A 25,789-nucleotide genomic window follows, 5' to 3' on the forward strand; every position below is an offset into this window, starting at 1 on the left:
GCAAGGACAACACAAGTTAGAGAAACATCACACACATCTGAACAAATCCCTTAGAATTTGAATATTGTTGAAAAGGGAGACATGTTGTCAAAGCTTGCATGCATCAGGACAAATTCAAGAACACCAAATTTCAAACAATCACAACAATTTATACTATAGGAGAAAAGGGTGCTGATTTGTTGGCAAGTTGATTCTGATTGGCTGAGGCATTGCCATGGAGAAAGCAACGGGGAACTACAGGCTCCTCAGGTTCCCGAGTAATTAAAAAAAAGGCACAAGGTTTGAACATATTCCTTTTGTTTGCAGAGAACAGGTCCCTTTCAGTGAATGTATGTTACTTCTAGCAAGTGTAAATGAGCCGCGTTATCAGCTTGACTGATTATCATACATTGGTTGTTAGTATAGCGATTAGCGCATTCAGGATTGATCAGCTAGATGAAAAGCTTCTGTGACATTTTTCTCTTTTCAGCAAATCCCTTTGAGATGGAGCAGAGGAGATTTATTAGAATGGTGTCAGAAACAAGGGGCATTCGTTATTTGAAGAGACTAGAGATGGTGGGTTTGTTCTCCTCAGAGCAGAGAGGGTCAAGGGGAGATCTAACAGAGGTGTTTAAAATCACAAAGGGTTTTGATAGAGTGAATAAGGAGAAATTGTTCCCAGTGACAAGAGGGTTGACCACAGGAATGATGGCAAAAAGAACCAGATGGGAGATAAGAAGACATTTTTCTTTTACACAGGGAGATATTATGATTTGGGATGCACTGCCTGAAAGGATGTTAGAAGGAAATTCAACAGTAATTTTCAAAAGGAAAATGGATAAATATTTGAAGGGGAAAACATTACCAGGCTACAAGGAAACAGCAGGCAAGTGGGATTAATTGGATGTCTCTTTCAAAAAGCCAGTACAGGCATGTTGGGCTGAATGGCCTCCTCCTGTGCTGTATCATTCTATGATTCTAAATTATTGGATGTTAAGCATTAAAAAGCTGCTGTTTTGGCTGGGCATTGGCTTGGTAACACTCGTCCTCTGGGTTAAGGGTCTACGAGATCAAACCCCTATATCAGGGTACAGCTCGTGCTTTAGACCAAGACAAGAGAGTAGCTCTGGGAGTACAGAGCAATGGCTGCATTGTTGGAGATGCCATCCTTCGCATGACATGTTAAACATGGGGCATGTCTGCCTGTTTGCATGGTCTAGTTGCACTATTTTGAAGGGATGAGACGTGGTGCCCTAGCCAACGTTCTTCCCAGTACATTGAAAAAAAGGAAACGCACAAATTAACTGGTCATTCAATTTAGCGACTTTATGGGATCTTGCTGTGCGCAAGATGTGCACATTTCCCAAAATAGCAACACTCGCATCTAACTGGTTCTGAGAGATGACGTATGATGTCATGCAAGGCTCTCTTGTGTTAGGTCAACCAGTGTTAATTATATAGAAAAAGAATGATGGTTTCCAAGGGGCCCACGGACACAGGTGTCCTTTATACCCCTGGTTTGTGCCAGGAAAGGCAGTGGGAGGAAAGGGCTTGTTTGGCAAACTCTCCTGATACAATCCTTCTCGTGGAGCTATTTCACGATGTCTTAATTCTTCTGGATATGATCTTTATGATAGGATCACTGACAGGGCCCTGTTGGGGCACTGGTGAGGGGGAAGAATTGGGAAGCTACATTACTTCCCAAACCCAAGGTTTCGTTTGGTGCCAGTTCTCAACCTACTCCAGATCCTGGCATTACCTTTGGATTTTTTTCGGGCAATTCAGGCATTCTGGAGGGTTTCAGATAACCAGCAGCCTCAATCAGCATTAGGGCATTGCAGGGACAGCCAATGACCTTTACTCCTGATCCTATCTGGCATCTGAGTGTGTTTTCGTCCTTTGCGGAAGCCTCTCTGGTCATGTGCCCCTCTTAGGATTCTTCAGTGGCTCCATCAGATGTTACTAAAACATTTTTTAAAAAAACGATCAGTTTTATGTGGAGTCAGGAGCAGGAGATCACCCCCTTCGCTCAATCCACAATCCTACTGATCTCCTTTCTCTCACCCTCTTCCTGACTCCACTGTTATGATGCCCATAAAGACTGATAACTTCAAAAAGAGAAAACTGAACTTCCACTTGGTAGCTGAAAGGATGACATGGCAAGATTTCACATTTTAAGGCTTTTACTGTAACAAACAGACTAAAAGCACTGTTGACAAAACACTATTGTTGTAGGCAACTTATACTTCAAACTACAGAACAGAACTTTCCCCTTTTAGTTTTAACACAGCTGAAAAACCCACTTCATGGGTCTACACTACATTGCCTCTTAAGTAATCATTTGATTTTTGTGGACCCAATCTAAAGGGATTTCTGTCCCTGAGGATTTACTTTCATTCCTTTCCTTTCCAGTGAGCTTCTCTCACTAGCGCAAGCTATGTGAATCTTGCAGCTTTGTTTCAAATCCTCACAAATTTAGTCTTTTCAATTCGAGCATGAGCTCCCACCCACATTCCAGTGCGGTGAACCATAGAGACTTTCGAACTCTAACTACTTTCTCCTTCTCTCTCTCTCATAGGTCCTAGCAGACTGCCTTGTCTGAGAATTTCAGGGATATATTAGACAACCTTCCCCCCTCAAAAGCCCATCTCATGGCAATGTGAATCACATGGGCCTTGTATCCAGGTAGAAATGCTGCAAAGCTATCCTTGAGGCCCGAACTCTTTTTTATCTTGGAAGTAAATGGACAAAGCATCAGCGTGAAGCTGAAAAAAACGTCTAGTACTGTCACTTGGAAAGAATGTTGCACTCTAGGAATGCAAGAGTTGGACTCTGAAGAACTAGGATGAGAGAAGGATTATAGCTTTTGAAATGTGGGTACGGCAGAGGGCGCTCGATAGACAGAATGACAAATGAGTGGGTTAGATGAAGAGTAGAAGTTCAGGAATCAAAAGGGTCACTAAGTACAGTTAGAGAGATAGTCAAGTATTGACATTGGAAACGAAGAACCGACACCCGTTTGTCCTGACAACAGATGAAGGAGAAATTGGGGTTAAAAACAGAAGGGGAAGAAGAAAAAGCGGACAGGTGGATAACATTGAGACGTGGACTGAGGGCAGCTTGAAGAAAACCAGAAAAGAAGCAAAGTGATGTCAAAAGCCCCACCCATAAGGCTATGGTGACAACAAATGAACAAAATGGACAGCTTAAAGCATAACTGTTTACAACCTGACATTCTCAACACCTTCCTGGGACTTTGGAGACTGTCAGTCTAACCACTGTAAACACAGATGCTGCCACCAGTGTTTCCAAGTGTTAACACCTTGCACTTTCGTTCAACCCAGGCCTCCTTTACATCTTTAACAGCCACTTCACCCAGGCCTGGTTACGCAGAGCTCAGCAGGTCACATGACCCCATCAATTTACACTAAGTCAAAGGCACAGTCCCAAAACATAGCAAGTTTACAAACCTCACATTTGTAACGCCACATTCATCCCGATTTCCACCCTCCCCCGCTTCCTCTACCTGATTCCACATTCCTGCTAATCTCTCCCCATCCCAAACTCCACAATACTCCTCCCGCTACGCCTCGACTGCACATTCCCTCCAAAATCTTCCCCGTTGCTCAGTCCCTCTGACTCCACATTCCAGCTGATCTTCCTCCCCCTTGATCAGGCATCTCTCCTGGAACTGATCCACAGCCTTTGTCTCGTGGGGTGAGCTGCCTGCAGAGGGGCTTAAGACCAGCAACTCGGCTCACGTTGGCAACGAACCAATTTCGGAGCTGTCTCAAGAACTCTCTGAACTGGGGCTTGGGCTCTTGCCCAGCGCACACAGTCTGGGCCTGAAAAGGTGGGTCCTGACTAATTTCTAAACAGCCAAACCCACGAGGAACAGGTTTAAATCCGTGGACACAAGTCCAAACACTCACCAGTCTGGTGTTGGTGACAGGGAAGAGCAACGCAAGAAGGGGTCCATTCAACATGTGCACATGTAACCTGAAAGAGCAAACACAATGCAGAGACTTATAAGCCTAAACTCTGCTCCTGCAGTGACTTTAACGTAACATAAAATGAATTTCTACTCCACCATTAGATCCAAACTTTCTGTCAATCTTCGATTACGTCAGGATTTTTAAAAAAAATCATTCGTGGGATGGGAGAGAGTCACTTTGAGGAGGCCACGGCCTGCTATTTAAGAGTCAACCACATTGCTGTGGGTCTGGAGTCACATGTCGGCCAGACCAGGTAAGAACGGCAGAAGGAAGTTAGGGTTTTTTACGACAATCGGCAATGGTTTCATGATCATTGGCCATCGTTAGACTTTTAATTCCGGATTTTTTATTGAATTCAAATTCTCCCGACTTTCTTCAACATAGTCCATCTTATCCTTTACGCCCACCTGAAGGGGCAGACAGGGCCTCGGTTTAATATTTCACGCAAAAGATGGAACCTCCAACGGTGCAGCACTCCCTCTAATCTAGAATTTTGTGCTCAGGTCCTGGAGTGGGACCTGAACTCACAACCTTTGGAGGTGAGAGCGCTACCAACTGAGCCACAGGCGGGAGACAATACAACTGTGGGGGCGGCTGGACTTTGTAACAAAGACCACTGGACATTATAAGTTGGTTATGTTTTAAACTGTCTATTTTAATTCCAGGTAAAATGACATAGTGGGGAGTGGCATATGACCTCTGCCTAGCAATAAGATCATGTGACTTGGTTGCCATGGGAAAGGGGGCACAGATTAAGACTTATTCGCAGTCAAGTGTGAGATTTAACACCTGGGGTGGAATTTTACACCAGCGGGAACGGCTTGCTGCATTTTACCACCCCGCCAACGCTGCGATGGGGCCGTAAAACCTGTTGCTGGACACAAAGAAATGGGCAGCTGGCCTTACCGAAGCAGATTCACAGACTCTCAGAGTCAGTCAGACCGAAGGAGTTGGGAAAAGAGAGAAACTCGTACCAGGTACTGCTATTCCAAACAGAACTGAAGGATTGCTTTTTGGGGGTTAAGTGCCCAGCAAAGGGCAGCTGAGAACGGAACCTACTTTTGAGGATGGTGAAAAGAATCACCATATGGAACCTTACAACGCGGAGTCCATTGTGCTCAAAGGGCTGAATGAAGAGGGATTAGTTTAAAAGGGCACTGGAAGATGCACCTTGGTGACGCAGGGAACAGAGATCCTGTGTCACTGGGAGGAGATGGACTTTAAATCAAGACTATGGCCGGAATTTTCCAGCCCCTCAGAAATGATACCTTTCCTGTAGTTTAGAGCATTAGCTAACCTACTAAGTAATGTTTAATCTATAAAATGAAAACAGAAAAATGCTGGAAAAACTCAGCGGGTCTGACAGCATCTGCGGAGAGAGAAACAGAGTTAACGTTTTGAGTCCGTATGACTCCTCTTCAGAGCTCTGTTTCTCTCTTCACAGGTGCTGTCAGACCTGCTGAGCTTTTCCAGCATTTTCTGTTTATATTCCATATTTCCAGCATCCGCTGTATTTTGCTTTTACCTTAATGTTTAATCTCTGTTGCTTTTAGGGCGTTGGTTACGGTAAAAATCTTAAAACATTCAATCTTGCTGTGTGATCCTTTGAGCTGGTCACTGGGAATTCCAATCTCTTTTTAAAAAGATAACCGTCTCCATAGGCATGGTAACAATTTATAAATAAGTGACTTCAACCCTCACCTGCCCATACACCCGCCCACACAGAGCGAACTTTACACCAGTCGGCATCGGTGGATTAATTGTTGAGCATAGCTGCTGGAGTATTCTTACTAGCTTGTGATATTTGATTCCACTAATTTATGGTCTAGACCCCTGTAGCTATCAGATTCAGCGGAGTGCTCAATCTGCTTGTTTACATGCATTTTTAAAGAGGATAAAAGGATACAAACTGCAAAGTAATGAGACACCACTAAGTCAAGGCAACAAACGAAGGTCAATTTTTCTTCAAAGGAATTTTTCTTGTAAAAGCAATAAAAGCAGAGGCTTCAAGAACTCAAGTGACGCCCAGTAAACATCATCTAATCCAAAAAAAATATGCTTTCCCTCCCTCTCGTGCTGATGGTTAAGAAAAAGTAATAAAGTGAAGTATTGTGTCCTTGGACAGCACCCTAACCCCTACTATCTAGAAGGACAAGGGCAGCAGACACATGGGGAACACCACCACCTGCAAGTCCCCCCTCCAAGCCACAGGCCATCCTGACTTGGAAATATATCGCCTGTTCCTCTACTGCTGTCGCTGGGTCAAAATCCTGGAACTCTCTCTCTCCCTAACAGCACTGTGGGTGTACCTACACCACATGGACGGCAGCGGCTCAAGAAGGCAGCTCACCACCTGTTATGGACTTGATTTTCCAGACAGGTTTCTCAGGAGAAACAGTGAACTTTTATTTACAGGGCTTCAGCAGCAGTTACATACTTCCATCAAGGACCACAATTGGACACAAGTCCACCCCTAAGGTTCCCCGCGCTTTGGGCTGATTCATTCACACTGTCACATGAAACTACATAGTACAATAAGTCTTAGAGCTACAGTTACTACATTCCTCCCCCTTTAAATTTTTTTTACAACTTGTGTTCATAAGATCAACTACATTCATGACATTACTAATATCTACACGGGTTATGAAATTTAAAGTTCAGTCTCTCAGGTGGTTTCCTGATTCGGGTGAAACGCCGTAGCTCCACAACTTTAGAAACTCTTACTGTATCTTCATTTTCCGGAACCACAGCAACATCAGGTACCTCCTTAGGCACAGGCAGTTCAATGTTATCCACTCCGACAGAGACATCTGGTATGAATATCCTTGGCTGATCAATCACAACGGGAACCACAGGTTCTGTATTGGTTACAGGTGGAACATCAGTTTGTTTGGGTATCACCCTGCTTCTCAAATGATCAACGTGTTTTCAGGTGATCCGGCCCTCTACTTCTACGTGGTTTGACAACAGACCAGTCACACAAACTATTACACCAGGTAACCACCTGGATCTACCACCAAAGTTTCGCACAAATAGTTTCACCGACAGTAAATTCTCGCTCTCGACTATGCAAATCGTGAGTCACTTTTTGATTCCCTTAACTGTTCTCTACTTTCCCCTCCAAATTGGGAAGTACTAGGTTTAATCTTATACAAAGGCAATAAGTAATTCTGAAGGTGTTGAACCTGTAGTAGTGTTGGGGGGGTGGTGGTGGGGGGGTCAGTCATTCTATAATGAAACACAAAACGTGAAAGTTTAGCCTCCAATGATCCTCCCGATAATTTTTTCATCCCAACTTTAAAAGTTTGTACTTGTTCTGTCGGCCAATTTGTTAGATGACAGATGATACGGTGTTGCCTTTACGTGTCTGATACCATTTAGGCTCACAAATCTTTGAAATTCAACACTAATAAATGCAGTACCATTGTCTAAGACAGTGGCTTCTGGCAATCCATGTATAGAAAAAGCTTTGGCGGAACCTTTCTATACTCGCACCTGATGTTGGCGATCTAACTTCGCACGCGTCTAACCATAAGACCCTAAGACGTAGGAGCAGAAGTAGGCCATTTGGTCCATCGAGTCTGCTCCGCCATTCAATGAGATCATGGCTGATCTGATAATCCTCAACTCCACTTTCCTGCCTTTTCCCCATAACCCTTGATTCCCTTACTGATTAAAAATCTGTCTATCTCAGCCTTGAAAATACTACTTGGAATGTGCAATGTGCATCAATTATTAGTAGGAACTGGTGCCTAGAAATGGACCACATAATCTATATGCAGTCTCACCCAGGGTCGTCCAGCCCATTCCCATGGTTGCAGTGGGGCTGAAACAGGTAACTTCTGTAGTTGCTGGCACTGGAGACAGTGTTTAACCGTTTTTTTCTATATCACGGTCTATGCCTGGCCACCAGATATGGCTTCTTGCAAGCATTTTCATTTTGAGAATTCCTGTTTGCGCAATATGCAACTCAGTTAAGAGCGGTTCTCTTCCTTGTGAAGGAACGATGACTCGTGCACCCCGTAATGAGATACTATCCTGATTACTGGATTCATTTCTTTGGGTGAAGAATGGCTTCAATTCTTCGGGGACTTTCAATACTTGGTCTTGTACTCTAGATAAGACTGGATCACGGGTTCATCCAGTTTCTTATTTGTCTTGCGCAGACTGGCAAAGAATCCAGAAAATTCATCACTACTATGATCTCTTGGGGAGTCGGAGCATGTTAAATGCTCTCCTGCATTAGAAGGCAACATAGGACATCTGCATTGGCTATATGCATCCCTGGTCTGTGCATAGAAGTAGATTCATATGCAGATAAAATCAAAGCCCATCTTTGAATTCTTGTGGAAATTATGGGAGGGATAGCTTTTGCTTCGCTAAACAGGCCCAAGAGCGGTTTGTGATCGGATACTATAGTAAAGTGTTGGCCATGTACATACTGATGGAATATTTTAACTCCAAAAATAATTGATAATCCTTCTTTCTCCATTGGTGAATAACCTTTCTTGGCTGTTGAGGGAGTTCTGGATACATAGCCTAGTGGCCTTTCTAAACCGTCATCCATCTTGTGATAGTACAATTCCCGCGCTATAGGGGGAGGCATCGCAAGTTAGCACCAATTCTTTTGTCGGGTTGTAATGTACTAACAAGTTCAAAGGGTGCAAGAGCTGTTTAACTTTCGTGAAGGCTTCTTCTTGAGCTGACTTTCAAGACCAGTGTTGGTGTTTTTTTTAAATGATGAGTGTAAAGGGGCTAGGACCATTGATAAGTTGGGTAGGAATCGACCATAATAATTTACTATACCCAAAAATGACTTGAGCTCTGAGACATTTGTAGGTGAGGGCGCCTCCTTCATAGCTTTAACTTTTTCTTCTACCAGGTGTAACGCTTGGGCATCCACCCAGTGGCCCAAGTAAATGATTTCACTTGCCTGAAAGGTACACTTTTCCTTTTTCAAGCGCACCCCTGCTTCCAAGAATCGTTTTTAAGACTTTTTCCAAGTTAGCCGAGTGTTCCCCTTCTGTTCGCCCAGTTATTAGGACGTCGCCCAGGTGGACCACAACTTGAGGTGGTCCTTGCAGCAAGCTCCCCATCGCCCTCTGCAACATTGCGCAGGCCAAAGAAACACCGAAAGGCCGGCACGTGTATGGATAGAACTCTTTGTGCGTGTTTATGGTTACAAATCCTCTTGATGTATCATCCAGTTCCAGCTGCTGATATGCACGACTCATATCTAATTTAGTACAAGTTCTCCCTCTAATGCTAATTTGGCATACAGGCCCTCGATCCTGGGGATAGGGTATTTGTCCAACTTGGCAGCCTTGTTTTACTGTTAACTTGTAATATCCACAGGTACGGATGGTCTGATCTGGTTTCAAGACAGGGACAATGGGTGCTGCCCATTCCGAAAATTGAACCGGCTGTATAATATCCAGCTTCTCTAAACGGTTTAATTCGGGTGTCGACCTTCTCTCTCGGGCATAAAGGACAGGCCTGGCTTTATAGAAAAAAATGAGGAGTTGCTTCAGGGTCAACATAGATCTTAGCCTGCAGGCCCTTGATTTTCCCCAGTTCCTCTTGAAAGACCTCGTCATGTTTCTTTAGCAGCTCTGGCAGTTCTCCAGCTCTCAGCTAGAAAATTTCAGACCAATTTAGTTTAATTTCTTTTAACCAATCGTGACCCAGAAGGCTTGGTCCTTCACCTTCCACTACAATCACAGGGAGCTGTGCTGTCTGATGCTTGTAATAAACAGGTAAAGTGGTAATACCTTTCACTCGCATGGCTTCACCAGTGTACGTTTTCAATTTGGCTGAAGTCCGCTCCATATTCAATTGTTGAGTACTCTTGTTTAAATATTTGAATGTGTGCTCTCCCACTACACTGGTTGATGCACCGGTATCCACTTGCATTATCAAAGGCTTTCCACTGACCTGCAGTGGTTGGCTCTATTTTCCCTATTTTCATCTTAAATGGAGAACAAACATCGGAATTAGTGGTTTCTGGTTCCTCCACATTATGCATTTCAATCAGTTTAGCTTGCTGCCTTGGAGTCTGTCTCAATCTTGCTTTACAATGCTTCAGTACATGCCCTCCCTTGCTGTAATAATGGCACTCCGTCTCTTTAAAACGGCAAGATTCAGGGATACGGTTACTTCCACATCGGTAACAATTCATTTTCAGATTTGCTGCTGAGCTGTCTGCTGGAAATTTTTAAGATTTTTGGGTAGCAGGGACTGTCTCCCGCTTCACGGCTGACTCCCTGGCTTTCGCACCACGCCTGGCAGTCTGTTCCCGCTCCAACTGGAAAACGGCACCAATTTGTACACCCTGTAAGGCCTGTGAATCCTGCTCGGCGCTTTCCATCCCAAGCACTATTTCTAATGCTCTTTTCAATTTGATATTTACTTCAGCTAGTAATGGCGTCATCGTGCACACCACAGACCAAACGGTCCCTTGGCATATCATTCAGGGTATCCCCGAAGTCACAATGCTCAGTTAGCTGTTTTAGCTTCGCTACGGACGTTGCTATGGTCTCCCCCCGGAGCTCTTATTCTCAAATTAAATTTGGGCATCTGCATGGTTACCGAGGGTTTGGGTTGAAAATGACCATTTACAGGGTCTGCGAATTCGCTGGACATCTTCGAATCGGGAGCGTTCGGGGCCGTCAAACTACGGATTAAATTGTAAGTTTTATTCCCCCAGACCCTTAGTAGAATTGCTTTCCTTTTTTCCTCCGCCATTATTTCATTCGCTTGGAAAAAGAAACCGAGATGTTTTATAAATTGACTCCAATCCTCTGCGGGTAACTCGAAGGGGTCGATCCTGCCAAAAAACTGGCATACCAGGTGAGGATATTTTCCCTTTTTTTTCTGTTTAAAACAAGACACTTACATTCACTGGGCGAGGGACAGTGCCTGAACCAATTTATCCTCGTTGCCAGTCGTGAGAGACTTGATTTTCCAGACAGGTTTTTCATAAGAAACAGTGAACTTTATTTACAGGGCTTCACCAGCAGTTACATGCTTCCATCAAGATCCACAGCTAGACACAAACTCCACCCCTAAGGTTCCCTGCATTTCAGGCTGATTTGTTCACACTGTCACGTGACACTACACAGTACAATACGTCTTAAAGCCAGTCACTACATTCCTTAAAGCTACAGTCACTGCACCCATACCTTCTCGAGGGCAGTTAGGGATAGACAACTAATACCAGCCTAGCCAGCGATGCCCACATCCAATGGACGAATAAAAAAAAAATCCATGAATCATAATTCAGGAAGGATGTTAAGGCCTTAGAGAGGGTGCAAAGTAACTTTCAAGAGAGTACTGGAAATATTTGCAGAGCTCATAAGTTCACAAGAAATAGGAGCAGCAGTAGGTCCCTTGACTTTACCCCACCATTCAGTGAGATCATGGCTGATCCAACTGGAACCTTAACTCCACTTTCCTGCCTCCCAATACTCCCCCCCAATAACCTTTAGCTTTTTAGTAAATCAAAAATCTGTCTAACTCAGCCTTAAATATATTCAATGACCCAACCTCCACTGCACTCTGGGTAGTGAATTGCAAAAGACTAATGACCCTCAGAGAAGAAGTATGCCTTCATCTCCGTCTTAAATGGGAGACTCCTTACTTTGAAACCGTGCCCCCTAGTTCTAGACTCTCCCACAAGGAAAAAGTCCTCTCAGCATCTACCCTGTCAAGCCCCCTCAGAATCTTGTATGTTTCAGTAAGATCACCTCTCATTCTTTTAAACTCCAATGAGTATAGGCCCACCCTGTTCAGCCTTCCCTCTTTAAGGCAAGCCCTTCATTGCAGGGATCAGCCTAGTGAACCTTCTCTGAACTGCCTCCAATGCAAATATATCCCTCCTTAAGTAAGATGACCAAAACTGTACACAGTACTCCAGGTGTGGTTGCACCAATGTCCTGTACAGTAGTAGCAAGATTTCCCTACGTTTATACTCCACCCCTCTTGCAATAAAGGCCAACATTCTATTTTACTTACTAATCACTTCTGAAGGGGTTTGATGGGGTGGACGCTGAGAGATTGTTTCCGCTGGTTGGGCAATCTAAAACACAAGGGCACAGCCTCAGGATAAGGGGGCCGATCATTTAGGACTGAGATGAGGAGAAATTTCTTCACTCAAAGGGTTGTGAATCTTTGGAATTCTCTACCCCAGAGGGTTGTGGATGCTCCATCGTTGAAAACACTTAAGGCTTAGACTAGGCTTGTATAAAAGATTAAAGGGGTAATCTAATGGAGATATTTAAGATGATTAAAAGGAGTTGTGGTGAGTGGTAGGGGAAGGGGATAGATAGAAACCATTTCCTCTGGTAGGGGGAGTCCACAATAAGGGGGCTTAACCTTAGAGTTAGAGCCAGGTCATTCAGGGGTGTTGTCAGGAAGCACTTCCTCATACAAAGGTGAGAGAAAAACCTGGATCTCTCTCCCCAAAGAGCTACTGAAGCCATGGGCATCAATTCAAGATTTCAAAACTGAGATTGGCAGACTTTTATTAGGGAAGGGTATTAAGGGATAGGGAGATCTTGTGCCGCAGTGGGTAGTGAGCCTACCTCCGAGCCAGAAGCTCCGGGTTCGAGTCACACTATGGGGCCTGATGACCACAGAAGGTGCGTTCATAACGTGGCCAAACTGATTATTGTATATTAAAGAGTTAACATCAGAAGCATATATGATGCTGATGTATTAATGATGTCAGATCACCTGCCTGAGAAGCAAGAGAGATCCAGAAGGAGGAGAAGCCCCAACCGCGGGTAGAACTCCAAATGTGTAAATATTTGCTGCAAATAAAGTGGTTTTGAGAAACTACAGACTAATGGGTCATACCTTGGGAGAACAGATAATCCCCAAAGCACACCACCCCCACAACCCATCTAAACCCTGACCACACAACAAAACATGGTGGCAGCGAATACAAGACCCAGCAGGACCTTAAGAAAGAGGGAAATGGGCTGGCAAAAAAAAGAGGTTCCCAAAGGAAGAACAAAAGAAGAAGGATTAAGACTCACGAAAACAGTGTGACATTGCGAGAGCAACAGATACGAAGCTGAGATACAGACTCGGAGACCGGACAGCAGCGAGTATATGCCCCGAGCAGCACAGAAGCAGGAAGAATTCCAGGACTCAGCGGAAGCATGGATTCCGCACTGCCACTGCCGGAGCCCTTTCAGAGTGAAGGAGGCTCACCACAGGTTCAGAACTGGGACAATAAGGTTCCCCAAGTACAGACCTGCTTCAGGATTACATAAACTAGATTGTACAGAATTGAGACAGACCAGGGTATCATAAGGAGAAACAGCACAACCTTAATATCATTGGAAAGAAAGCTAATAGAAACTTGAGCTTACTCCTGATGAAGAAGGGAAGACTTACGAGCTCTACAACCACCCAGGTGAAGATCACTCACACTGACAGAAGGGAGAGGATGGAATATTTTCTTTATTTTTTTTACTCATTCACAGGATGTGGGCTTCGCTGGCTGGGCCAGCATTTATTGTCCATCCCTAGTTGCCCTTGAGAAGGTGGTGGTGAGCTGCCTTCTTGAACCCCTGCAGTCCATGTGGTGTAGGTACACCCACAGTGCTGTTAGGGAGGGAGTTCCAGGATTTTGACCCAGCGACAGTGAAGGAACAGCAATATATTTCCAAGTCAGGATTGAGAGTGGAGGGGAACCCATCTATCTGCTGCCCTTGTCCTTCTAGATGGTAGTGGTCATGGGTTTGGAAGGTGCTGTCGAAGGAGCCTTGGTGAATTCCTGCAGTGCATCTTGTAGATGGTACACACTGCTGCTACTGTGCGTCAGTGGTGGAGGGAATGAATGTTCATGAATGTGGTGCCAATCAAGTGGGGCTGCTTTGTCCTGGAGCGGTTCTTGAGAGTTGTGGGAGCTACACTCATCCAGGCAAGTGAGGAGTATTCCATCACACTCCTGACTTGTGCCTTGTAGATGGCGGACAGGCTTTGGGGAATCAGGAGGTGGGTTACTCGTTGCACGATTCCTAGCCATGGTCATGTTAGACTTATAATTCCAGATTTTTATTGGATTCAAATTCCACCATCTTCTGTGGCGGGATTCGAACCTGGGTCCCCAGAGCATTGCCCTGGGTTTCTGGTCCAGTGACAATACAACTACGCTAACACCTGCTTGACCTTCAAAGGAGATCAGAACGAAATCAGGGAGATTGGTCAAGTCACTTCAGAGACTAACCCTGTGAAGTCTAACAATTTTCGGGGGAGAGGTAGAAGGATGTAAATAGGATAGGGATAGAGATTTGGGTGGGGGAGATGTAGAACAAAAAGTTAGCATCAGACGCAGACATGATGTTGATGTGATAATGATGTCAGAGCACATGACTGAGAGGTGAGAGAGATCTGGAAGGTGGAGAAGCTCCAACCTCATGTAGAGGACCAAATGTGTAAACACTTGCTGTAAAATAAAAAGAGTAATGGTTTTGAGAAATCACAGACTTGAGCAGTAAACTTCAGGAGAATAGACAATCCCCAAAAGCCCCATCTGGACCCTGACCACACAACAAAACAATTATCAACCTGCACATCCTTCTAATATGCCTATGGCAGATGGTAAGAGTGGAAGAGTCTCCTGGTCAGCCAGAACCTGCAGAAGGCAACAGCCAACCACGGCAGTACCGTGCCAAGTATAAACATGGACCAACACATGGAAGTCCATGGTCAGCAAAGCTCTCTTAGGGCTGAAGAGGGAGGGATTAAAGGATATGGAACGAAGGTGCGTAGATGGCAATGACGTACAGATTAGCCGTGATCGAACTGTATGGCGGAATAGGCTCGAGGGGCTGAATGGCTCCCATCTGTTCCCAGATTTTAGTGGGGTTGGGAAGGGGATGAAAACAAAGTAAGGCAAATCATTGCTTTTAAGGAACTTGTTATATTGGAAGTTTTCTATCCTGTCGTTGCACAATAAGAAATCAAAAATCTAAATAAAGTAATGCTCACCTGAAGAGAATCGAGACGGCAGGGCAAGGAGGGCAGGCAAGCAGGAATATCTGAAATAAAAGCATATAGAGTTAGTCAGCCCGCTTGATTGGCACCACACCACCACCTTTAACATCCACGCCCTCCACCACCGACACACAGTGGCAGCAGTGTGTACCATCTATAAGGTGCACTGCAGAAACTCACCAAGGCTCCTTCGACAGCACCTTCCAAACCCATGACCTCTAGCACCCAGAAGGACAAGGGCAGCAGGTAGATGGGAACGCCGCCACCTGCAAATGTCCCTCCAAGCCACTCTCCACCCTGACTTGGAAATATATCGCCATTCTTTCGCTGTCGCTGGGTCAAAATCCTGGAACTCCCTCCCTAACAGCGCTGTGGGTGTAGCTACACCACAGGGACTGCAGCGGTTCAAGAAGGCAGCTCACCCCCACCTTCTCAAGAGAAATTAGGGATGGGCAATAAACGATGCCAGCGATGCCCACATCCCGTGAACAAACAAAAAAGGTTTTTTTAAAAAGACTGCATGGCAGCAAAGGAGATTTACTAGAATGTTACCAGGGAGGAAGGGCTTCTGTGGAGAGACCGGGGGAAGCTGGGATTGTTCTCCTTAGCACAGAGCAGTTTAAAGGGAGATTTAATAGAGACATTCAAAATCATGAAGGGTTTGGAGAAATTAAACATATAGGATTTGCCTGGTTCCAGGATCCATCGAAGTTCTTTTTGATAGCAGTACCAGCAGTGCCCACTACTCAGTTCTGGCGCTGCTGGGGGCTGCTAGGGCAGCCGGCCAATCAGATTGGCTGGCAGCATTCCAGGGCGGGGCTTCCTCTCACTGAGGGGCAGAAGTTTAGCTTGTTTAGCCTGGCAGCAGTTCGTTATCTCTTAGGGATGCCAAATGTGATTAAATGAATTCCTGGAGGTTTCATCACATGACTTGCCCCCCCGCCCTCCAGCCATTGGTCGGCCAACACGTCCATCCTTGTGATGTACCGCCTCCCTACACCAATTGGAAAGCAAAAAGACTCATTGCCCAACTGAATGATGCTTGACTGTGAGACAGGCAGCCTTTTTCAATATTTTAAATCTGGTAAAGAGAAATGTTCAAAGAGAATGACAAAAAATTTATGTTTTAATGCCCCGATGATTTTTCTTCAGGGTTGCACACAGCAGTGTCCTGGAGATTGATCTTCCTTTCCTGGAGTCTCCAGGCCAATCCTGGAGAGTTGGCAACCCTATTATTTATCACTGTTGGATGGGAATTTTTTTTTTAGGTCCATTGGCTGCTGGCTGACTCCTACAACAGGGACATGAGGATTATGCAATCACCACTACTACCCCTCCCCAACCCCCGTGAAATTTAGCCTCTGGAAACCATCTCCATCGGCAGAGTCTGCAAGTAGAGGACACAGATTTAAGGTAATTAACCAAAAAAGGGGCATGGGGAGGGATAAGGAGAATTCTTATCACCTCAAAGGCTTTTTGCTTGAAAAAACAGTGGAAGTAGATTCAGTAGTAGCTTTCAAAAGAGATTTGGATTAAGGCTTGGGAAGGAGAAATTTATAGGGCTATGTGGAAAAGAAACAGGAAAGTGAGTGTTAGGTCTTCTGGCTCCCATAAGTTAGAAACAATCACGCTTTAGACTCAAAAGTGCTGGCGCTTCATCGAGTGTGTTTCTTGCTGCTCTCCATGTGGCTGATAGACTCGTAGACTGATACATCATGACATCCGGACACAATGGCCTGTCCGTCGGAGTTGGTTCCGTAGGAGCAGGGTTTCAATGCTGGTAGACGCAGCTTCATGGTGGACGCTCGCATTAGTCATACAGTCCTCCCATTTGACCTCCAGGATTCGGCGCAAACACCACTGATGGAAGCTCTCAAGGATCTTAATGTGGCATCGATAGACAGCCTATCTTTCGCTGCAGTAGAGGAGAGTGGTCAACACAGCAGTTGTATACACCAGAACCTTTGTTCACTTCCAAAGATCCCTGTTGTCAAAGACACATTGGCGCAGCTTGAAGGCGGCAGCGCTGGCACAGTTGTCTTGGTGTTGGGCCTCCTCATCGATGGCCAAGGGAAAAGGTATAAGGATACGCTCAAGGTCACCCTAAAGCACAGAGGCATTAACACCACTGACAGGGAGGAGAGTGCTCAGCTTGGCACCACATGGTCCATCAAGGCACAAGCCATTTCGCGGCTCAGTGACACGACAGTGAGGTGGAGTGGCAGCGGCAGAGGAAGGAGAAGGAAGCCAACCCGGAGCTGCGATTTCCAATCCACTGCGCAACAACATACCCCCCACTGCGGAAGAACATCTGGATCCAGAATTGGGCTTCTCAGCCATCTGACGTCACACCAAGCCTGACGGATGTCATCCTGGATTCCAAGGGAACGCCGCCACCGATTACATCATTACATGACTCCAGTGTAGCAGTAAATGTGGCACCCCGGGAAATATGTTCACATAGTAATTAGTTCCCAGCTGTTTACAAATAACATGACAACCTAACATCCCTCTCTCTTTAAAACTTAAATATAGTGCCTCTATATCAATATAACTTTTTCAATCATTAACTCTTCTTCTAAACTAAAAATCGACTTTTATAAACAAACTGAACCCCTCAAGAGTCTTTTGTAGCTTGTTTTCTTTTGGCATGGGAATAATGTTTACGGTATCACTTAGGTGGTGTTTGGCCTCCATCTTGTAGATTTGGCACTCATCGCTCTGAGGTGGCGAGTTGGCATGCTCTGCAGGCATTGTGTGTGTTGCTCCTGGTGTTGTAGGAATCGCGCTTGATGTTGTTAACGCTGTGTCACTTGCAGGTGACGTTTTTGATGTTGCACCACCTGGCTAGTGTGGTTTAGTCTCGCTGGTTAATGATGTTGCTGGTGATCTCTTCTGCTTTTCCAGCTCAGGGGCAGGTCGAGTATGGACTCTGCGCCTTCTCATTTCCTTACCGATTTGTTTCAATGATGTATGACCTTAAAGTCTCACTTACACCAACAGCCTTTGCTGGGTTCCAGGTTTTCATGATTGGATCGTATACATTTGACTTTTCCACAGCTCAGGCATGCTTGTTGGAGTGTTGACCTCCTTCTACCTATGCCTCAGTGAGTTATTGTCTTACTTCCTCCTGGTCACATGGAGGGAGTATCTTGCTTTGCAGAGTTGTCTTATACCTTCTCCCATTGAACAACCCTGCAGGTGATTTCATGTCATCCTCGAGAGGTGCAGATCAGTGACAATAAGGCAAGGTTTGGGTCTTCCCATGTCTCTCATCATTTCGTAAGGGGTTTTTTTGATCTTCTGGATGTGACTTTCTGTAAACCCCATGTCTGCTTGGGTAATGTGGAGATGGTATTGAACCCATACTGTTCAGCAAATCCCTGAAATTCTCTGGAGATGTATTGGATTCCATTGTCACATATTATTCTTTCAGGAATCCCTTGCTCAGCGAACAGAACTCATACTGCTGAGAGGACTGTTGTAGCTCTCGGATCTTTTGGATAGAAGGGAACTTTGAGTAGTAGACTGCAACTATGAGATACCGTTCTTGATTGTGTGCGAATAAATCAGCTCCCACAGTAAGCCATGGTCTGGGTGGTACTTCAGTAGCTCTCCTCTTCCTGTGTATTTCTGTACTTCTGGCATACATTGCATGCTGACACCATTCTTTCCATGTCTTTGCGGATGTCTATCCAGTAGACAGTTGATCTGGCTCTGAGCTTGCATGAAGGCCACATGGGAATGCAGAAGTACATCTTCTGGAGAAGTTCTTCCTGCATCAATTTGGGCATGATTGTTCTGGACCCGGCTAGCAGAAGGTGTTGGGTTTGATCATTAAAGAGGTTATAGCTGGGCATGTAGAAAAGCTCGAGGTAATTGGGAAGAGTTAGCCTGGTTTTACGAGAGGGAGATCACGTTTAATCAATTTATTAGAGTTCTTTGAAGGAGTAACATGTGCGGTGGATAGAGGGGACCTTGTAGACGTACTGTACTTGGATTTCCAGAAGGCATTTGATAAGGTGCCACATCAAAGGTTATTGCAGAAAGTAAAAATTCATAGCACAGTGGGTAACATATTAGCCTGGATAGAAGACTGGCTGGCTGGCTGGCATGCAGAAAGCAGAGAGTATGCATAAACGGGTCTTTGTTTGATTGGCAGGATGTGACGAGTGGAATCCCGAAGGGGTCTGTGCTGGGGCCTCAACTTCTCACAATTTATATCAATGGCTTAGATGAGGGAAGCGAAGGCATGGTAGCTAAATTTGCAGATGACACAAAGATAAGTAGAAAAGTATGTTCTGAAGAGGGCACAAGGAACTTGCAGACAGATATAGATAAGTTTAGCGAGTGGGGAAAAATCTGGCAGATGGAGTATAATCTGGGAAAATGTGAAGTTGTTCACTTTGGCAGGAAGAATAAAAAAGCAGGGTATAACTTAAATGAAGAATGGCTGCATATTTCTAAGATGCAGAGGGATCTAGGTGTTCTCATGCATGAGTCACAAGAAGTTAGTATGCAGGTACAGCAAGTAATTGAGAAGGCTAATGGAATGCTATCCTTTATTACGAAAGGAATTGAACATAAAAGTAAGGATGTACTTGTTATATATGGCATTGGTGAGACCGAATCTCGAATAGTGTGTGAAGTTTCAGTCTCCTTATTTAAGGGAGGATGTAAATGCATTGGAGATGGTTCAGAGGAGGCTTTATCAGATTGATAACTGCAATGATTGGGTTGTCTTATGAGGAAAGGTTGGACAGACTGGGCTTGTTTCCACTGGAGTTTAGAAGAGTGAGGGGTGATTTGATTGAAGTATACAAGATCCTGAATGGCCTTGACAAGATGGACGTTGAAAGAATGTTTCCTCTTCTGGGTGAGTCCAGAGCTAGGGGGGCCACTGTTTTAAAATTAGGAGTCACCCTTTTGGACAGTGATTAGGAGAATTTTTTTCTCTCAGAGGGTTCTGCGACTTTGGAATTCTGCCTCAGAAGGCGTGGAGGTGGGGGGGTCACTGAATGATTTTAAGGCAGAGGTAGATAGATTCCCTTGCCTAACGAGAATCTAAGGTAGATGGGAATGTGGAACTCGAAACACAGACAGATCAGCCATGGTCTTATTGAATGGCAGAGCAGGCTTGAGGAGCCAAATGGCCTACTCCTATTTCGTATGTATCTTCTCATGAGGTATCATCTCTGTTGTATTGCTGGCTGTGCTTGCTGTATCTTTCTTTATTCTGTATCTTTTTTTATTTCTGTATCTTTCTTTATTCCTTCTTGGGATATGAGTATCGATGGCAAAGGCAGTATTTGTTGCCCATCCCCAATTGCCTTTGAAAGTGGTTTACTAGGTCCTTTCAGAGGGCAGCTAAGAGCCAACCTCATTGCTGTGGGTCTGGGGTCATATGTAGGCCAGGTAAGGGTGACAGATTTCCTTCCCTAAAAGGGCATTAGTAAACCAGATGGGTTTTTACAACAATCGACTATAGTTGTCATGGTCACCACTACTGTGACCAGTTTTCAATTCCAGATTTTATTAATTGAATTTAAATTCCACCAGCTGCCGTGGTGGGATTTGAACCCGTCTACGCCACGGTCTTCCCCCCCTTTTAAAAGGTCATTCCTGGATCTCGTGCTGAGAAAGCACCTATAACTCTTCATCTTTGCTGGTCTCATCTTTAATTTGACTCAGTTTTAGTGGTGTTAGGTGCACCAGGTGATGGATCTTTGCACCTAGACCTTTTATCTCATGGTTTACTAAGAAAAGCTGCAGCTTGTCATAACTGCACAACCCCAAGATAGCAGGACCATCTGCTACAGTGATGGAGAATATACAGTTATACAGACCAGGGGCAGAGGGGGTCGAATGGCTTCCCTCTTTGCCCTCTCCTCATTTGCCTGCAACAGGTTTTTTTTTGTTTGAAGACCCAATTCAGTGAGTACTTAACAGTTTACATGCTGTGATCATAAAGGAACCAATAGCATAGGTTTTCTTGAGTTTAACAAATAAAAGAGGTTAGCTTTATTATGCTTAAACAGACCTATGCAAAATAATAAAAAATGTACACTGACACTCTTGAAATTCACACACACACACACACACAAATACAGATTACAGAATGGGTAAGGATGGGTTGGCCAAATTAGAGTCCATAAGCCAGTCTATAGTTTGGTGACCAGGCTGGCTTCCGATGAATTCAATGGTCTCGATACCTCTGATTTAAAGATGTAGATGACTAAGTTGGTTGTCCTTTGGGAGACAGTAGTGCTGGGCTGGGTTGGGTTCTGGTAAGGAATCTCTGTTTGCAGCAGGACGCCATACATGATCACAGTCAGCAAACAGAGCTTGAAGATAACCAGGTGGGTTGGAGAAAAAGGGAGGCGGGAGGAACCACACTTAGATCTTCTCCCTACTTGTCCTCAGTTCTGCTGAGGAAACATGTGCTTAAAACATACAAAGGGTTGGCTTGTCATGTGACTTTCCTTCTATAATTGCCAGAGGAATAAAAAAAAAGACATTGTCCATGTATTCCAAAGGTGACTTGATTCGCTCATGTTTGAAGCTAACTTAGCCGGGGTCCCATTGTCCAAGCGATTAGTCTTAATGGCCCATCTCCAACAGTTGAATACCTCAGGTGATTGCCATTGATGCCTTCCAAATGAGACAGGGGATGTAGCTTGGTGGCTCAGCTGGCTTCAGATGCTCTCCTGAAGTCATTGTCTGATGGGTTTTGCAGACAGACTGACTCCATTCCAATGAATTGGAATGTGGAATGTATAGTAATGCAAATTGTGGTTAGCCATCTTGGCCTATGAGTTCAAGTCACTTTAGTCTGCGTTTTTAAGAAGTCTGGTTTTAAAAATTCAATTCAGGTTTCCAGCCGGTGAATTAGAAATCATTTGTCATAAAGCACATCTACACAACAATACGGTTAACATCTTTTCCTTTGCGTGTCCCCCTGATTTGGTTTGTTCTGAGCTGTCGAATCTCATTTCTCCCATGTGCCATTAGCGCGACATTGCTCAGGTTCAGAGCATCTTTCCTGGGGGATGCATTTTCTTTCTAATTTTCAGGAAAGGTCTTCTGGTGTGGTCTGAGCAGGATGATGTTACTCTGGGCGCTGGTATAAAGCTTCAGCTTCAGATTTATGGTTGTGCGCTTATTTCTCACCCTCTTCCTGATCTGAATGGTTGCAGGAATTTCTTTTCTTTGGGGACTGTCACATCCAGCCATTTCATGCAGCTGTATTGGTTCCTATCCCTATTGTGTCCTCAAGCTCATTGTCAACTTCCAGGCTTTGGATGTTTTGGCTTCTTTTCCTTCTCATTCACCCTGTTGCTCTGTCTCTGGAACTCCTTGACCATATTCTTTGTTCTGCACACCTTTTCCCAGCAATTTGGCTTTCCGAAAGCTCTGAGCTTTGATCCATATGTGGGACATTTCCTTCTGCCTGTGAACTCATGTGGTCGTCCAGGCACATCTTTTGCACATTTTTCTCTCTCTCTCTGTCCTGCATTCTTTTGTCACCGTTTCATTGCATCAACCCTGTTGCCTTTCTCTTCACTTAGCTGAAAGCTAGCCATTTGGGTAGTTATCACTTTCATCTGTCTATTCAGGGCTTCATGTTCTCTGACAGCCTGTGATATTGTGAACTTGCCCTTTCCAGTTAAATCCCTTTGTGCTTCAAAGGTGTGTAGAGCCCCAAATGAACTGATCTAGCAACCTTTCATCTGTTTCCTTAAATTTACATTTTCGGGCTGCATTTTTCAACCTTGTTTTGAAATTATCAACAGGCTCACCCAATTCCTGCCTCGGGCCTTGAAATTCATTTTGATGATTAGATCTGATGATTTGACTTGGGCTGGAGATGGGTGCTGAATTTTTCAAAAATTGTTTCTGGATTTCTGCTGTCGTCTTCACTCAACTCCCAGCTATTATACAAATTTAACCCTTTCTCAAATTTAACCTCGTCAAATGCCTCTACAACAAATATCAGCCTCCCAATTCAACTTGGGTTGGTGCTGTGTGTCTATTGCTTTGGCAGGCATCTTGTTTTCACATGATTCAGTCAGTTTCTTTCTCTCTCTCTTTCTCTCTGGCACTAATTCGGGTTTATTTTTCAAGCTTACTCAGAATTAAAATTCTTTAAAATGTTTGGGTTTTTAACTCATACACAACCCATTGCCACCATGCTATGTCTTCTGCTACCCATAAGTTAGAAATGTTCACAAGTTAGACTCTCAATGCTGGAGCTTCATCGAATGTATTTATTTCAGCTATCCACGTGGTTAGTGGGCTGATGCATTGTTCCTCAACACATAACTACACTGCCGCAGTGAATGTGACATCCTGGGATATGTATTCACATATATTATTTGTGCAGAACTAATTGTAACAATTAAACAATGGAATTAATTGTATACCTGGCACTGCCATAATAGGCCAAATGGCCCCCTTCTGTGCTGTAACAATCTATGATCCTCCTTTAATGTCCTACTGAACACAGCTTTGGGGGTCAGTTCATTTAACACAACAATCCACGTTAATATATGTTATTAAGAAGTAAATCAGACATCAACATCTGACATCCACACATGTGCAGTTACACACAGAAAGCATGAAGTTCCTGTCAAGTTGCCCTTCTCCTCCACAAGCTTCACTACGTCTGTGCATCACTGAGTGACTCCATATTGAAACCCATGAAGGGCATGATGCTAGGGTATTTACCTACTAAGCATGTCAGAAAAAGTTAAGGCTTGCTCATTCAAGTGTAAATGAATTTTTAACAGTAAGTCTAAAACTTACCAGCACCAAATGTTTAGGTTTCCAAATTTGGATGCTCATTCCTTCAGAATTTAATTATTATTAGTGATTTTTTTTAAAAAAAGTAAATTTACTTTTACCTTTTTGTTTTGACTCATTTCTTTCTTAATCCCATCTTTCTTTCCCCCATTTCACTTCCTGTACATGACTTTCGAAATGAATTAAATAATTCTAATTCATACTTTTGTTTTACAATTTGAGCGTCTCGGTGAGGATTCTTCAATGTGATTGGTTGAAGAGCCTTGCTGTTGCTTGCCTGTTCACAGAGGCCCCTAGGGAAGGCACCACACTATCAGATGACAGCGCGTTGCCGCTCAAAAACCAATGGAAAGTTAAGGGGCACGGCCTGGAAGGCAGACTACGCCTGAGTGAGATGGAGACAGAGGGAGTGCCTGGGAATTCAGTGCATAAGAGAAAAGGGGTGCTTTCAGTTTATTGCAAGAAGTAGAGCTTGCTGAGTTGTGAGTTCGGTGAAGTGGGGAGAGGCGGTGGCTCATTTCTTTTACTCTTTTTCAGCCTGCAGCATTTGATTTCCACGTTGGTGCAGCAGAAGGAGTAGGTTAATCAGTAACTGGTAATTAACTGGAGAGCTCCAAGAGCTAGGGGGAGGTGTTGGTGTAGTAGCATTGTCACTGGACCTCAGGGTAATGCTCCGAGGACCCAGGTTTGAATCCCACCACAGCAGATGGCAGTATTGACGAAAGATGGAATTACTCGATGGGCCGAATGGCCTACTTCTGCTCCTACATCTTATGGTCTCACCTGAAATAGCCAGATTTTTAATCAGCAAGGGAATGGGGAAAAGGCAGGAAAGTGGAGTTGAGGATTATCGGATCAGCCATGATCTCATTGAATGGCGGAGCAGACTCAATGGGCTGAATGGCCTACTTCCGCCCCTACGTCTTATGGTACTGGAGTATAGTACTGGAGAAAGAGGATGCTTCATAGAGGTTAAGGACAGAATCTCTCTGGCTAGAGGTAAGGAACGATAGAGGTGCAATAACATTGATCAGCGTACTATACAGACCACCTACTAATGGTAGGGATGTAGAGAAACAAATCTGCAATGAAATTACAAAGAGGTGAAAGAACCTTTTTTGAATTTATCCACAGGATATGGGTTCGCTGGCTGGGCCAACATTTATTGCCCATCCCTAATTGCCCTTGAGGTGGTGGTGGTGAGCTGCCTTCTTGAGCCGCTGCAGTCCATGTGGTGTAGGTACACTGTTAGGGAGGGAGTTCCAGGATTTTGACCCAGCGACAGTGAAGGAACGGCGATATATTTCCAAGTCAGGATGGTGAGTGACTTGGAGACTAACCTCCAGGTGGTGGTGTTCCCATCTACCTGCTGCCCTTGTCCTTCTAGATGGTAGTGGCCGTGGGTTTGGAAGGTGCTGTCTAAGGAGCCTTGGTGAATTCCTGCAGTGCATTTTGTAGATGGTGCACACTGCTGCTACTGTGCATCGGTGGTGGAGGGAATGAATGTTTGTGGATATAGTGCCAACCAAGCGGGCTGCTTTGTCTTCGATGGTGACAAGCTTCTTGAGTGTTGTGGGAGCAGCACTCACCCAGGCAAGTGGGGAGTATTCCATCACACTCCTGACTTGTGCCTTGTAGATGGTGGACAGGCTTTGGGGAGTCAGGAGGCGAGTTACTTGTCACACGATTCCTAGCCTCTGACCTGCTCTTGTAGCCACTGTATTTATATGGCTAGTCCAGTTCAGTTTCTGGTCAATGGTAACCTCCAGGATGTTGATTGTTGGGGATTCAGTGATGTTAATGCCATTGAACCTCAAGTGGCAATGGTTAGATTCTTTCTTGTTGGAGATGGTCATTGCCTGGCACTTGTGTGGCGCAAATGTTATCTGCCACTTGTCAGCCCAAGCCTGGATGTTTTCCAGGTCTTGCTGCATTTGGACATGGATTGCTTCAGTATTTGAGGAGTCGAGCATGGTGCTGAACATTCATCAGCGAACATCCCACTT

At 44.6% G+C, this 25,789-nt stretch overlaps 3 protein-coding genes across 10 annotated transcripts in view; 2 read left to right on the plus strand and 1 right to left on the minus strand.

The window, feature by feature from the left end:
• The window catches only part of LOC144682565 (BTB/POZ domain-containing protein KCTD14-like), a 1,380,231-nt gene that overhangs the window by 601,240 nt on the left and 753,202 nt on the right, over positions 1-25,789 (plus strand). The gene's annotated exons all lie outside the window — the stretch shown is intronic.
• Positions 1-25,789, plus strand: part of ints4 (integrator complex subunit 4) — a 445,537-nt gene that overhangs the window by 95,562 nt on the left and 324,186 nt on the right. The window lies entirely within an intron of this gene.
• The window catches only part of aamdc (adipogenesis associated, Mth938 domain containing), a 112,085-nt gene that overhangs the window by 13,221 nt on the left and 73,075 nt on the right, over positions 1-25,789 (minus strand). For all 6 annotated transcript variants that reach the window (XR_013577073.1, XR_013577074.1, XR_013577075.1 and 3 more), the window contains 2 exons: positions 14,976-15,025; positions 3,912-3,978 (listed from right to left, as the gene is read on the minus strand). Coding sequence is in view for 3 of the 6 variants with exons in the window: in XM_078544999.1 (XP_078401125.1) it covers positions 3,912-3,978; positions 14,976-15,025 (117 nt within the window). In the remaining 3 variants the exon portion in view is untranslated. The remainder of the gene's footprint in view (positions 1-3,911; positions 3,979-14,975; positions 15,026-25,789) is intronic.

This window comes from Cetorhinus maximus, chromosome 7, assembly GCF_964194155.1.
Source record: "Cetorhinus maximus chromosome 7, sCetMax3.hap1.1, whole genome shotgun sequence".
NCBI lineage: Eukaryota > Metazoa > Chordata > Chondrichthyes > Lamniformes > Cetorhinidae > Cetorhinus > Cetorhinus maximus.